The 14947-nt window shown below is 58.8% G+C and overlaps 1 protein-coding gene across 3 annotated transcripts in view; it reads right to left on the minus strand.

The window, feature by feature from the left end:
* Positions 1-14947, minus strand: part of ARHGEF10L (Rho guanine nucleotide exchange factor 10 like) — a 117205-nt gene that overhangs the window by 67282 nt on the left and 34976 nt on the right. For 2 of the 3 annotated variants that reach the window (XM_028108334.2, XM_088022588.1), the window contains exons 8-13: positions 8826-8934; positions 6234-6340; positions 3992-4069; positions 2866-3045; positions 1733-1849; positions 215-307 (exon numbers count right to left, since the gene is read on the minus strand). In XM_028108334.2, the coding sequence (XP_027964135.1) occupies positions 215-307; positions 1733-1849; positions 2866-3045; positions 3992-4069; positions 6234-6340; positions 8826-8934 (684 nt within the window). Of the gene's footprint in view, positions 1-214; positions 308-1732; positions 1850-2865; positions 3046-3991; positions 4070-6233; positions 6341-7074; positions 7346-8825; positions 8935-14947 lie in introns of those variants that run through there. The other variant, XM_028108338.2, reaches the window with a different exon arrangement.

Consider the following 14947-nt stretch of genomic DNA (forward strand, 5'->3'; position numbering starts at 1 on the left):
GCCTTCCACGCCAGGGAGGTGCACAATAAGCTGTCCGACACGATCAGGTCCACTCCAGGAGTAGAGAAGGAGGGCACTGCGGGGTCAAGGTCCTGCTCATCGTCCACAGCAGACGGATGGTTGTGGATGACGGACAGGAAGCCCCCACCCCAGGGGGCTCGCCAGCCCGGGCCACACCCTGCAGGTCCGCAGCCGTCAGGACCCCACACGGTACCTGAAGCAGGAGGATGAACTGTGGGAACCTCTGGATGGGCTTCACCATCAGCCCGTAGAGCGTGACACGGTCCGGGCTGCACACCTGCCGCCGCTGTTGGAGAGCAGGTGGAATCATTCACCAAGCCCCCACCCCCCCACCCCTGTCTGCAGGGGTGCTGAGCGCCCCAGAGGGCAGATGCCGCCAGTCCTGGGCTCTCCTCCCCTCCCCCCACCCCCCGCCAGGGCCCAGGACTCTGCTTAGCCTCAGGCCTGAGAGGAGAGCCCCGGGTGTCCCTGGTTCCGCAGCCAGGACCCTTTGCTGCCACGGGGTCCCCCGCACAGCCCCCCAGCCTGGGCAGACTAGGGCAGTCGGGCTAAGGCCTCCGGACTAACAGCATAACGGGGGCACTGAGCAGTTTCCTCAGGAGACCAGAGGAGAAGCCTTGGCAACCACCCCCTCCACATGAACTAAGGCAGCCGGGCCCGGGCCAGGCTGAGGGGCAGGCACGGGGGTCATACTGTCCTCTTTCATCCGTCTCCAGCACTCCATCCACACGCCTGTCACCCTGATTCCGGCCCTCACGACCTGCCCCCCAGCCTGCTGCCTCAGCTTCCTCCCTGGCCTCCACTGCCATCCCCCCCAGGCCCAAAACTCCTCAGTGGCTCCCACTGCCTGAAATATGAGGGCCCAGCCGCCTGGGCCTTGAGATCCAGGACCGTCCAAACTGAATTCAGCCGGCTCTGGGCCTTGTCCCCTAGAACTCCCAGAGAGGCCCCCAGTGCTCCCAGGATCCAAGCAGACTTGCCCATCCCCACTCTCCTGCCTCTAACCTTTGCCCCACCACCCCTGTATCTGGAACACCCTGTTCTCTGTCTCCACCTGTTACAACAGGTGACACTCCACTGACAAAGCCCCCTGACCTTCTTGGACTGGGGCAGGGGCTTCCTCGGCTGGGGCGCCGGCTCCTCCCCCACCTAGCCCACCCACACCCTCCGCTAGGCAGCACGCTTCCTGAGGGCGAGGTCTGTGTCTGACTCACGTGACCGCACAGCCCAGGAGCTCAGGGGAAGCTGCCCACGGCTACCTGGTACCTCGCTCCCTTTACCTCTATTCTCCCACGTGGTCCCCAAGACAGCCCTCTGAGGAATTTTCCTCACCCCTTCCCAAATGAGCAAAAGGGATCAGCCCGGTGACAACCTGAGCCATACCTGAAGACCCACCCAAGCCAAGCCGGACAGAGGAACACAGTCACCCACCACAGACCCACCCATTGTCACCCCCTCCTCATCCGAGAGAGGTCACCGGCCTCCCCTTCCACCTGGCCGAGCTCCAGCTTACAGACCCTCTAACTCATTATCACTCTCCCCCTGGGGGGCAAGAGGGGCCAATTTTCTTCCCATGGCACTGGCGATGTCCCAAAGGAAAGAGGGGAGGCATCCGGGCCACAGCGATGATGGGACCCCCAAAGCTGGGCCCCAGTGCCCTCTCCCTCCTGGGAAACCCACTGAAAGGGGCCCTGGACCCCCACTGGCCCACCTTGAGGAACTCGAGGAAGGCGGGCTTGGTGAGACAGGCCTTCTTGATGATGGACATGGCGTTGGTGAAGTTGTTCACGTAGTCGCTGTACACGTCCAGCACCATGGACTTGGAGAACTGGAACGGACACGGGGTGAGGAGGGAGGGTGGCTAGCACCACCGCCCTCGGCACTGGCTACCCGGACGGACGGTCACAACCAACCTTGAGGTCAGGAAACCTGTCTCCCCACTGAGGGGAAGAAACCAGGCTCCGAGAGCTGGAGAGATGCCCGCGGTCCCAGGGAGGAAGAGGTGGTGCCAAGAGACCAGGGATCCTCCCGCCCCCCCCCAAGCTGAGCAGCCCTGGAAGGTGAAGGGAGGAGAAGGGGCAGGGGTGGGGGCAGGCCTGATGCCGCCCTCTCCGTGCCCTTCCTCACCACCCCCAGGAAATAGAATGCCCTGGCCCTCCAGCCATGAGGACGGCACTCCTGCCCACATGGCCCAGGGCATCAGATCTGTTGAGTGCTGGGATTTTCAAAACAATATTTTTTTTTCTTTTAGGAGAACCCAATTACCTACAACAGATCAAAGTGGCGTTCCACCGACTTGAACCCCCACCGCCCCATGAATCGCTCTGGGGCTCACGGACTTCACTTTGAAAAACCAAGAGCCCCCCTCAGCTGGGGACTCGAGACCAGACAGAGCCCTGGAGCTGCCCGAGGTGACAAAACTGAGCTGGGACTGGCCAGGCCGCCTGGACTGCGATCCAGTGTGACCGCCCGATGCCCCGCGGTGTCCTCTGGGGGCCAAGGCCACGGTCTGTGCGAGCAGCGTGGATGGTGGGCACCCCAGGAGCACTCGGCAGGAAGCCACAGACCGTCCGGTGACCGCCCACGGTGTCCGGCCTCCTGAAGGTGCTGCCACCAGGCAGGGCCAGGACAGCGTGCGGGCTTCACCGGCACCACAGCCGCAGACACCTCCAAGGACCTACTTGAAGGTGTCGTGGCCACCCTGGCTTGGGCCAGGCAGACCTGGGCCCTGCAACCCCCGGACCCTGCCTGCTTGGACAGGTGACCAGGGGACGGCAGAAAGCCAGCCAGGATGGCATCCAGGTGAGTGCTGCAGTTTGTACCTGAGAGTCTGGGGATACGTACTGAAGCCACAAAGAGGTCCCCGATCTTCTCGGTCGCATCCCACTCAGCCACGCGGGAGGACAGGGCTATCTGGAACATGGAGTGGCAGTGTAGGATCTCCTTCACGCGGAAGAACACCGCCTGGCACTTGCGGGCGCTCAGCACCTTGGGCTCCATCTCCATCAGGGGGTTGCGGTAATCCTGCAGGGCCGGGGCGGTGAGCACCCCAAAACCAGGCCACAGCCCCTTCACCCACCTGCCCTTCGGGCAACACGGACAAGGCCCAGAAGAACTCAGCAGGCCATGGGTAGACCTTCCCTCACTCCTCGTCCTTCTGGAAGGATCTCCATGAATGTAACATGCCTGGCCCCTCTTTGCCTACCCACAACCCACCGCACCCCCTTGACTTGGGTGTGAAGCAGGGTTGGGCGGAAGACGCTCTCGAGGAGCCCGATGGAGGCAAGGCCCTGAGGCCCCGGCTGGCCCTGTCCAAGCTCTGCCAATGACTGAGCCAGTCCCCCGACTGGAGAGGTGGCCTAGCTCCCTTGGCCCCCAGACCCAGAGCCACACTCCAACCCACTGATCAGGAACACAGTGATATTTCCATCTCCCTCTGCCTGACGCCTGGGCTCCCCTTCTGTGGATCCAAACTCAGGAGGGGAGGAGAAGGGTGTCGTGAACATCCCATGACCCCAACAACTGCTTTCCCTGGTGGCCTCTCTCGAAGCCACAGCATCCCAGGGGATTCAGCACATCAGGAGTGCCGACTACTGACCAGGTTGACACGTTAGTTGACATGGCAACGCCTGGGCATCCTGACGGCCAGAGAGAGGGTGCATCCACTCCAGCCTCCAGGGCGCCCCAGGAGGATGGGAGACACAACCCTGCCCCAAGGCTCCTGGAAGGACGAAGAAGGCATGGTGCCCTCCACCCTACGGGGCACGCCTCACTTCACAGACCCTCAACTTTGCTTCCGAAATGCAGTCCCCCTGTGAACATCGAGGCGTCAGGAATTCCTGCTGCCCCCATAAAAGTGCTGGCCTGTGGCCCCTTCCCCTTAAAACTGTCCCCAGCCCCCCAACACTCCTCATAAAGTGTCCCTCTGGGGTCCTCCCTGCTGTCTCCCCAGAGGCCCCTGGAGTCGCACCTGGAGTACCCGCTTCAAAGACTCCACGTAGCTGCCTTCGCTCTGCACGATGGAGCCCAGGATGTGTCTCCGGAGCACCTGCTCAGGCCAGAAAGCGCAGTCAGCGCCTGCACCTGCCGCTGCATGGGCTGAGCCCCGGGCATGTGCAGAGTCTGGCGTGGCAGGAAGAGTCTCGGCATCAGAGCCCACCCCGGGGACCAATGGGGGCTGCAGGCGCACATTTCCCTGCAGAGCCCAGACTGCGGACGGGGGTGTGGGTGCTGGGGCTCGAGCCCCCCGCCACGCCTCTGCTCACATACATCCAGGCAAAGGGAATCACCACCTCTCCTTCACGGGGCTCAGGCAGCCCCCCATCCCTGGACAACTTGAGTAGAAAATTATTAGATGGAATAGAGATCTCCGCTCCCGCTCCTCATAGATCCCACCCCCCGCCAATCCCTCTCCCACAGGCAGCTGCTGGGTGCCCTCCCACCCCCCGAGGGGGACCCACTGCAGGCCAAACATCCCGTCCCTCCCCGCCCCATCCCACCGGCCCCTTCTCTCCTCGGCCTAAGTCCACACACCCTCAGGCGCAGCCTGACCAGCCCCAGTCCAGCAGCCCTCGCCTGGTGGGCAGCACAGAGGGGGCAGGGGCAGCTCTGCTGCTCAGTGGGATCGCGTGGCATCTTTAAAACTCCTGTCGCCCAGCCGCCGCCCCACACATTCTGATGGAGTCGGTATGGGGCACTACCCAGGTAGCAGGGTTTTTAGAGCATCCCAGGTGATTCCACTGTGCCCCAAAGCCCGGACAGAGCTCATGAAAGGTGTCGCGGGAGAGGTGTCTGAGGCTGGAGCCTGTCCACCTTGGGCCGTAGCCAGGAGGGTGACCGACCCTGGCGGTGCCCGACAGCCGTCCTGAGCAGCAATCCAGGTCCCCACTGCCGCCATCTCCCCTGCAGCTCCAGGACACCTCCGTCCTGCCTCTGGCATGCCCTTCTCAGCAACTCCCACTGTGCCCCAGGCCCGAGCACAGCCCACACAGCCCCATGGCTGTGGGATGGGCCGGGCCACTGTCCTTCCGGCTATCCCCCAGGTGGATGCGTTGTCAACGATCCCCAGGCACCCAAGCTATTCCCAGAGCAGAGTTCCCGACCTCAGCACCCTGACACATGGGGCCAGGTGATTCTCAGTTGTGGGGCTTGTCCTGTGCCCTCTAAGACATTTAGCCACATCCCTGGCCCCTACCCACTAGGTTCCAGTACCACCTCCAGTAGTGACAGCCATAAACATCACCAGACATGGCCAAATGCCCCGGGGGGTAAAATCGCCCCGATTGAGAGCCACTGGTCAGGACTAACTAATATTGCCTGACCAGGAAACCAAGAGGTTCCTGAGGAGAGAGGCCCGGCCAATGCCAGGAAGAGGAGCCCTGGATTGTGAGCCCGAAGTCTGGGCTCGCACCCAGCTCCAACCACTCTGACAGGCATTTGCTGCCCCGGGGGCGAGGGTCACCATCTCAGTGCCCAGGGGCGACGGTCACCATCTCAGTGCCTGGGGCAGGGCTGGCCAGGCAGCTAACAGACATGAAGGAAGCAGGCAGATGGACTCCCGAGACATGGGATGTGGCCACATGTCATCTCCCTGATTTTCTAAAGAGGTCAAACATCGGGATTTTCTGCCAGCCACAAGGGGGGCAAATCCCTTCTTGGTGCTTGCTGCCCTGACATGACTTGCTTGGCATCCCCACACCCAAGAAAAGTCAGGGGTCTCTCCCCCTGTTTCATGGCTGGGACAGCCAACCTGACATGTCCAGAGCAAGGCCACCCGGTCCTGGTCCCAGAGTGACACTGTGGGGAAAGGGAGGCATCGCCCCAAGGCCCCCAGTGGCTGGGAGAAGCCCATGGATGGAGGGCAGGCTGGCCTCTCCGAGTCTCCCAAGCTGGATTAGCTTAATGCTCCTCAGCCCTTCTGTCACAGCAGCCCCTTCCTGCGAACCTCCATGTGAAACAGTTAAGCGGGAGTACGCTGGTCCCCCCGGGGTGGGAAGCAAGCACTCCAAATGCTTGGGGACCCACCACCCCCGGGACAATGGCATGGCACCTGCGGGGTCCAGTCTGGAAATTTGTGCAGCCAGTGAGGAGACAAGAAGCTGGGGCTCCACTGGGAGCCCCTGCTCATCACTTCCCCTTCAAGACCCAGACTCGCGGGGCCCCCAACCACCCCTTCCCTTGAAGACCCCCACCACCTGGCTCCCCCCGCAGACCTGCTGAGGGCTCAGACCATCCGGCATGGGGCCCAGCTCCGGGGCCGGGGGCTTGATGTCCGTAACGCTGACCTCCAAGAGCCCCATGTCCTCCTCCTCTGAGTCACCTGGAAAGTCAGATGGGCCAGTGACACATGCGAAGTGAGGATAACATACCCTGCTCAGCCCCCCAGGAGTTGGGAACCACCCTGGGCCAGGGTCCCGGGGCCACAGAGGGTCACTCGCTGCTGTGCTCTGCTAGATTCGTCTGGCCAGGAATAAAGGAGTGAGCAGGGGAGCACAAAGCAGCACGCCTCGGGGCTCCAGCTCTCAGCAGGGACTCTGCCAGAAGTCACTGTCCCCGCTCAGACCCGCCCGCTTCTGGCCTGGTGCAAGCCAGGCCGCCCATGTCTCCATCACTAGGCACTAAAAATAGTTTTCTTCTGGATGCCCCAAAGGGGGAAGAAAGTAAGCCCCAAGAAGAACGGGACTATTTAGCTATGTTTTCGTCCTTTCAACAACAACAAAAACAACAAAAAAAATGCAGAAAGACCCAAAGGGAAAAAGTTCAACTGGACCGTGCAGACATGAGTGGGGGCAGCTGTCGGACAGAGGGCAGGAGACAGAGCCTCGGGAGGAGAGAAAGAGGGAGGTCAGGCAGAGTGCAGGGATCTGGCCTTGGACGGCTCTGCCCCCACAAGAGAGACACAGGCACAAGGAGACGGGACCCAAGCTGCTCTGGCTCTGAAACCCAGGGGTGGCCGCGGGCAGCAGGGCACTGCAGGGAAGCCGGGAAGAAGGAGGTGGCAGTGACCCTGGAGCCGGGAGCCAAGGGAGCAGGGACACCCAAGCAGGCCCTTACCTGAACAGGAGACAGAAGACGAGGAGGAGGAGGGACAGCGGACCACAGTGTGGGGGTGGGGGTGGTGAAGGCCCTCCTGCCTGGCCCACATGGTACCCCGGGCATCACTCTGCACCCACCCCAGCCGCCGGCCCCACGGCTTCCTCTTCCCCCACTCGCCACTGGGTAACATTCTTGGCCAGCGATCTGAGCCCTGCCATGGCTATTAATAACGCCTCTGGTGGGAGGGTCACTTTAGGCAAGGCTCTGGGCTGGCGGGCGGAGTGGGGAGGGCTTAGGGAGAGCCTGCTGCCAGCCTGGCCAGTCTGGGGGTGGGGATGGTGACCAGGAACAGCTCCCAGCCAACCAGCCTGTCCACCCTGTCCTTCCTCCAGGCCACTCCACCAAGTCTGGAAGGGCTCCCTGGCCTGTCCCCTCCGTCATCAGGGGCCAGGGCTCCCCCAAAAGGTTCCATGCTGCATCAAGTGCACGCAGTGGTGGAGCTGAACCCATTTCACAGATGAGAAACCGGCTCCTCTGAGAAGGGGAAGAACTGCACAAGGTCGTGTAACCAGGAGGCCGTGGAGCCAGGATCTGAACCCATGCCAGCGAGATGCCATCCTAGCACCGAACACCTCCACTCAGTGACTGCCCACTGAGAATGACATCAGCCACACCGGAGCCAGGAGTTCTTTCCACGCACAGCCTCGGTCATTCTCACCATGGCCACCGAGACAGATGCCATAGCAGCTCCGTTGTACAGAAGAGAAAATGGAGGCACAGAGAAGGGAAGGCACCTAACTTTTCAAGAGGGTACAGAGTCTCAAAGTTCTCCCTGGCTTGAATATCTGTGCTGGCTGGCCTGGCTCCAATTTCTCACGCCCACACCTCTCTCCAGCCACATGGAGCCTCTGCCATCCTTTCTACGCCTGTGTGTCCCCAGGCGGGTCACTGAACCTCTCTGTGCCTGTTTGCTCATCTCAACATGGGAACAGGACAGCCCTGTGGACTGTCTGGTGTCTGTAAGGATTAAGCAAGGAACTGTCAGGATCGTAAGAGAGCGCCCAGGACACGGTAAATACTCAAAAAATGTTGACTATTGCAAAAATCGTTTCTTGAACGTCTCCTACTGCCCCGCTCCAGGGCCTTTGCACATGCTGGCTCCTCTGCCCAGAGCTCCCGTTCCCTGCCCCACTCCCCACTGCCTCACTGACCTGGGTCTCGTTCCCTCCTGCTCCCAGCCCTTCCCTGACCACTCCTCTGCATCGTGCTCCTCCAGGCCCCTGCCCCCACTCCCCACCACTGCTTGTCAGCCTCTGTGGTCACTTCCTGTTTCTGTGAGCCGGGAACTCCCGGAGGAAATGCTGCTTCGTTCATCTTGGTGGCCCTGTACCCAGCACAAGGTACAGCACTTGGGGGGTGTTCAGTAAATACTGGCCGATGGACAGACGGGCGATGGACAAAGGGAAGAGCGGGGGCGTTCAAAGATGAGGCCAGGTGAGCTGAACCGCGTAGGAGGCAGGAGGCCAAGATTGCCGGGACAGAGACCAAGGGCAGGGACGCTCAAGGGAGAGGCCCCACCTCCCCCAGACAGAGGTGGGTTGTACCTGCCAGAGGGTGGGAAACTGGCTGGGACCAGCCAGGATATTTGGGGGTCAGTCCCCAACCTGTACTACCAGGGGATCCCCGACCCCAAGTGGCTTTGCCCACCCGTCCCTGCTGCCACTGAGCTGAGCCCGAGCCTCCTGGCAGCCCGGCCCACGGCACCTCACCGAGAGCATCTTTCCTGTGCAGAAAGGACACTTTGCGCATGACAGCGATCCTTGTCTTCTCCAGCCCATCCTTAGTCCCGCTCTTCGCAGCCTTCATGAGCTGGGTCATCTGAGCAAAGGCAGAGGGCTCATCAGAGAAGCTGAGGGAGGCCCCAGGATGCCTGCCACCAAGGGCCACCAGCCCCACCCACGCCTCCCAGCTGGAGCTGCACACATCAAGACCCCGGGGCCCATTCACTTCCAGGGAGGTGGCAGCAGAGACCAAGAGGGACGGCTAGGCAGTGGCACCTGGGACATCCCGGGACAAGGTGAGAAGGGGCATTCGTTCCCCGGGGGATCACCCTGGAGGAACCCTCTTCATCGGCAAGAAGGGGTCTTAACCTGATTGTCTCCCTTTGGGGAAAGACTCGAGGCCTGGACTGCCAGGCCTGGGTTCAGATCCCAGCCGTACCTCTCGGGACAAGTCACTTACTTAACCTGACTGAGCCTCAGTTTCCTTACTGAGATGTGCCAGGGTCTGTGAAGACTAACAGACAGAATCCAGGGAAGCATGCTGAACAGTAAAATGACCTGTGCACGTATCCGTGGTTACTTCAGGGGACGTGAGCGCATACCCCCATCCCCTCTGCCAAACCCAAGTGAGGAATCCCTCCCTTGCCTCCCCAAACAGCCAAGTTTCTTACTGAGCCTAGGCCCGGGAAAGCAGGGGAAGGCTGAAGCGGCCACAGAGCAGAGCGCAGCTTCCCCTGTGCGGGGAGGGACCCGTGGACACCATGCAGCAAGCTAAGCAGAATGGCAGGCATGCCCAGGAGGGGGAAGCCGGTGCCCTGAGCTCTGGAGGAGCCCAGGGCCTGCACACAGAGCGGCTGTCCCCTAAGTCATTCCTGCACCCCTCAGCCCTCAGCCCCCAGCCCCCAGCCCTGGGAATCTTCCCCAACAGAACTTCCCCTGAAAGAACTTCCTACAATGATGGAAATACCCACTGGGGGTCCACCAGCCGCAAGTAACTCCTAGTACAACTGAGGACCCAAAGTCCTGATTATATTCCACTGTAATTGATTTATATTTAAATAGCCATGTGGCTGTCATAACAGCCAGTGCGGTTCTCAGAACACTCTCTCCTCCCTGAGGCTCTCTCCTGAAGGCAGGGAGCATGCCTCTGGGGGGCTCTATCACCTTCCTCCAAACAAGGCCCTGGTCCCTGCTCCCCGCACTCCTTGGGCCTCTGGCTTGCAAAGAACCCACTGGGTGCTGGGCCTGGGGCACAGGGTGGCTTTTCAGGAACAATGCTGACTTTCTGGAAACAACCAGCAGGGGAAGGGGAAGTCCCCTGGGCCTCCCTGCCTCTAAATGGCACAATTCTTCAGTAGTGATTCTTGGCCTCTTGGGATGGGTATTGGGGGGGTCATAAACCTCCCTGATAATCTAAGGGAAGGACAGATGACGACCCCAGAAACTGCACAAAGATGCTCATCCTCCTCTGGGGGAATGGGGGGGGGGTCACAACCTCCAGATTAGAAACCTCTGCTCTGAGCTCGGTTTCTCCCTGGCAGAAAGCCAAGGCAGGAAGCTCCCCTACAAACTCCCAAAGCGGTCTTCTCTTGGCATTTTCCTGGGCAAAAAAGAGCAACAAATGAATACCCCGGAAGATGTCCCTGAGTCAACCTGCTGCGTCCGCCCATCTTCACCGTGCAGGGGCCGGGCCAGGGATCCGAGTCCAGGGTCCCAGCCCGGGCGAGAAGCCCGGTGAGAGACTCTGCCCTTCCCATGCTCCCTGCTCCTCTCCAGGCCTTGGCCTTCTGAGAAGTGAAGCCCGCCCCCCTCGGGTCACAGGCCCCCCTGTGGCACATCTATATAAGGGCCCTGCAAACTATAAAGTGTCTGTCCCCCTCCTCCTGGGAGGTCTTGGGTTCCGACGGAATGGACAGTGGCCCAGGATGGAGTCCACTCAGCTTGGGCATGCAGAGACCCCGGTTTGAGTCCCAGCTCTAGCGCTGTGACTACCAGCCTGCTGATTCACTCACCGCCTCACTGATGCCAAATGACAGCAGTACAACAGCTGCCTCCCTGGGTGCCCTGGGGACAAAACAGTCAGGTGCACAGATAACAGGGGCCACCATCCACCGAGCACAGCATGAGCACCTTACAGCTCTGAGCTCACCTAACCCTTCCTTCCATCCAGCCTGGGGGCTGGTACTGTTAATGCCCCCATTTCACAGGTGAGGAAACCAAGGCTCAGAGAGGTCAAGAGGCCTGCCCAGGACCACACAGAGAGGAAGTGGTGGGACTGGGATTCAAAGCCAGGCCCGCAGGCCTTCAAAGCCCATAGCACATAGTAGGTGCTCAATTAAGGGAAGCCCCTGCTGTTGATATCATGATCCAGAAGTCTGAGTCCCATCTGAGAAGAAGGTGCTGTGATTTCTCCTACAGATTTCCTTAGCCTGGATCTCTCTGAACAGCTCAGAGGGGCAGGAACATCCAGCATCACTCAATGATGCTCACATTTTTCAGAGTGTAACTCTCACCCACCGCCGGAGTTATCAAATTTGCAGATGCCTGGGCATTAGTCCAGACCTCCAGAATCAGCATCTCTGGGGATGAAGCTCAGCAGTCAGCATGCCCCAAAGCACCCCGGTGATGCCGAAGGCCCTAGAGCGGGCAGACCCACCCAGGAATTCTGGCAGACCGCTAAGGTTTCGCTCAGAGAGAGAGAGGCAAGAACGTGGAAAGGAGCGTGCCCGTCCCGGCATGGATGTGAGATGCGGCCAGGCTCCCGTGCCGGGGCAGGCGCCAGGGGCTCGGGCCCCCCTCTGCAGGGCCCCGGCCAGGACATGGGGGGACAGACAGACAGTACCTTACAGTCGTACTTGTGCTTCAGCGCCTGCATGTCTCTCCCCCCAGCTCTTAAAGCCAAGATGTCTCTCTTAGTCCTGGCGCATCTCTCCTTTAGCCTAGTCAGGTCTGGAGAAAGCTGGAGCCCCCAAGCAGCCAGGCAGAAGGAGAGCAGGTGCGAGGAGCAGGTGGGACGGGAGGAGACAAACGGGACAACAGAGGAGAAAGGAGACCAGGTGAGGTGGGGGGTGGGGCATGGGGGGGGCTCCCGCTGGGCACCAGCTCTGGCAGCGTCCCCCCCAGCACATGGGCAGCGGGGACTGGGTCTTGGCTGCTGGGAGGACAGGAGAAGGGGACCAGCCAGGCCCCCCTCAGGGAAGGGGGACAGCGCTTGGAAGATAAGGACTGCATCTCAGGCATCCCCTCATCCCAGGGGCCAGCGTGGGGCTGGTGACATAGGAGGCTCTCGGCAAATCTGTGAGATTGGATGGGTGGCAGGGGGATGGGTGGGCAAATGCATAGGAAGAAGGGTGGATATATAAAGGGATGGTTGGACAGACAGATGGACAATAGAGGGATGGGTGGATGGACGGACGGACGGATAAATGGATGCGTGAGCAAATGGATAAACTTAGCTGGATGACCGCAGAGCTGGGTAAATGGATGGGCAGGTGAACAGTAAGATGAATGACTAAAAACACAGCGGGGCTGGTGGATGGATGGAAGCAAGGCTGTGCTGGTAAATATTTAACATAGTGCTTCTCCAGGAGAAAGAGCCCTGCTTTGTAGTATTTCCACAGTGTGACTACTCTTACCATGGCAAATTTCACACTACCAGTGTGACGCCACTGAATGTGGAGTTGGAAAGAGTGTACAATTGGTTCCTACATCTTGCAAGCTAGGAAGAGCTGGCTCTGGCACATCACTGGTGGAAGGAATGGGTTAATAGAGGGAGGGAACGCAGGTGGGCAACTGGATGGAAGGATGGTGGCTGACGAGCTTCCGTACTATCTGGGAAAATGGATTTATGGAGAGACAAACAGATAGACATTCAAATGCATGAACTGTGTGAGCAATAGTGATATTTGGTAAAGCATACAGAAAACCAAGACAGTACTAATTCCAGAGTAGACAAGTAAAAGGACCAAGAGCATGAACTCTGGAGGCAGGCAGGCCTACATTCAAATCACCACCCCCCAGCTCACTAGCTGGAAAAGTATCTTTACCTCTTTAAGGGACACCCTCCTCACTGGTAAAGTGGCCAGAACCATAACTACTTCACGTAATTACTGAGAAGATTAGATGGGCAATACATGTATAGCCCAGGACTTAGTAAGTGCTCAAAAAGTGGAAGCTGTTATTACATACACTACCTTACAAATTATAAGTGTTCGGTATTTGTAATACCGGATAGTATGGTAGACAGGACGGATAGTTGGTCAGATAGATGGATGCATGGATGGATGGATGGATGGGTACTTGGATGGATGGATAGATGTGTGGATGAATGGATGGATGGTTGGTTGGATGGATGCATGGATGGATGGATGGATGGATGGATGGATGGATGGATGGATGGATGCATGGATGGATGGATGGATGGATGGATGCATGGATGGATGGATGGATGGATGGATAGACAGATACTTGGATGGATGGATAGATGGGTGGATGGGTGGATGGATAGATGGATGAATGGATAGATGGATGGATGAATGGAAGCATGCCTGCATGGACAGAAGGATGATGTATTTTCTTTCAAATCAGATGTGATGTTGAGTTGCAGCTCTACCATGTACTGGCTGTGTCACTCTAACCGTATCATTTTGTCTCTCTAAGCTTCTGTCTTAGGTTGTCTCATCAATAAAATGACTTTTAATGCAAATAATACCAACCACTCTAGAATATTAGGAAAAATCATATGAACTGCTTTGTAAACTGTACCACGCTAAGGAGATGCTCACTACTATTAATGCAAAGAAAGAGCAGAACAGGGGCCCTTCTGAGAGCAACTCAGACTCCCCAAAACCGTGAGAGTTTGGGGTTTATACTGAGTCCTGTTTCATCTATAAATTGACACAATAAAATCATAAAGCCTCTGGCTTTGTACTGCCCCTCTGCCTCTCTCAGGATTAGAAGAGCCAGGATCAGAGGTCAACTACGGACTGGCCAGATCTGAGCAGGGGAGTGAGCAAGGCTGAGGTCAGAGCTGGCGTTTCCGTCCAATGCCCTGGCCAACTGGATCATGGTAACCTCAATTATGAAGAGGTCACAGTGAGAAAAAGGAAAAGTCCAATGCAGCCCGTTCCACAACTGGGAAAAAAAAAAAAATCCCACTGACCATGGGTTGTAACCAGCAGGTACTTATTAACATAACAGGATCGGGCCCCTGCTTACATCTAGGTCAGGTGCTTCCGAGGAGGTCCCTCTGCAGACCCCTCAGTCACTTTCTTTGGCAAAAATCCACCTGCTGAGGGCTGACTTTCCAAGACCCCTGAAGGAGGGACTACACTAGTTCTCTTGCAGAGAACTTGCCCCCCGTCAGACTGAAGGATAGGGTCAAACACCACCAGATCTCTGCTGTCCAATGCCCCACAGCACGCACAAGACACAGCCAAGCAACAGTGGCCCCAAACCATGCAGCCACTGCAGTGCCAGGCACAGAAGCAAGTGGGCCCCAAGCAGCTCAGGAGGGAAGAGCACAGCGGACAAGGCTCAGTGGGGTGTCCAGGGCAGAGGTGGGTGCCAGAGGAAAGCTCCCCCCACCCCATCTCCCTGGGAGTCTGTTGTTCAGGGAACAGGCAGGCCTTGGCCCATGGCCAGAGAAAACGTCCTCATGGTTAGAAACTCCAAGAACACTGCCACATGGTTTGCCTGCTGAGGAAGGGTCCAAAGCCCCTAGCTGGAGGGTCTGCAGGATAAGAGCTAACAGGCAGCCCCCAGAGACTCCTTCCCTGGGGCGCAGCCACAGTGAGGGCCAGCCCCACATTTCTCTTTATGGCCCCTTGCATCCCCTGGGGGTAAGGGCGAGCAGATGGCCAGCCCGACCCAAATCCTGAACCAGAGGCCCTGGGGGTGAGGCCCTGGTGTCTGCGATTTCCATCAGCTACCCTCATGATCCTGATGCCTACGCCAGTGTGACTACCAGCACTGGGGAGCCCAAATTCAGCATCTCCCTGCCTCCTGCCCTCTGAGAGACATCCATGGTTCCCTCCAGGTCCCCAGCAAGAAGGCAAGGGGCTGGCAAAGCCGCTGCGGGGTTTAAGGAGGGACCGCCAGAGGCTGAGAAC

This window comes from Eumetopias jubatus, unplaced genomic scaffold (assembly GCF_037043125.1).
Source record: "Eumetopias jubatus isolate StellerSeaLion01/CBP00866 unplaced genomic scaffold, mEumJub1_p1.0 scaffold_4, whole genome shotgun sequence".
In the NCBI taxonomy this organism is placed as follows: Eukaryota; Metazoa; Chordata; class Mammalia; order Carnivora; family Otariidae; genus Eumetopias; species Eumetopias jubatus.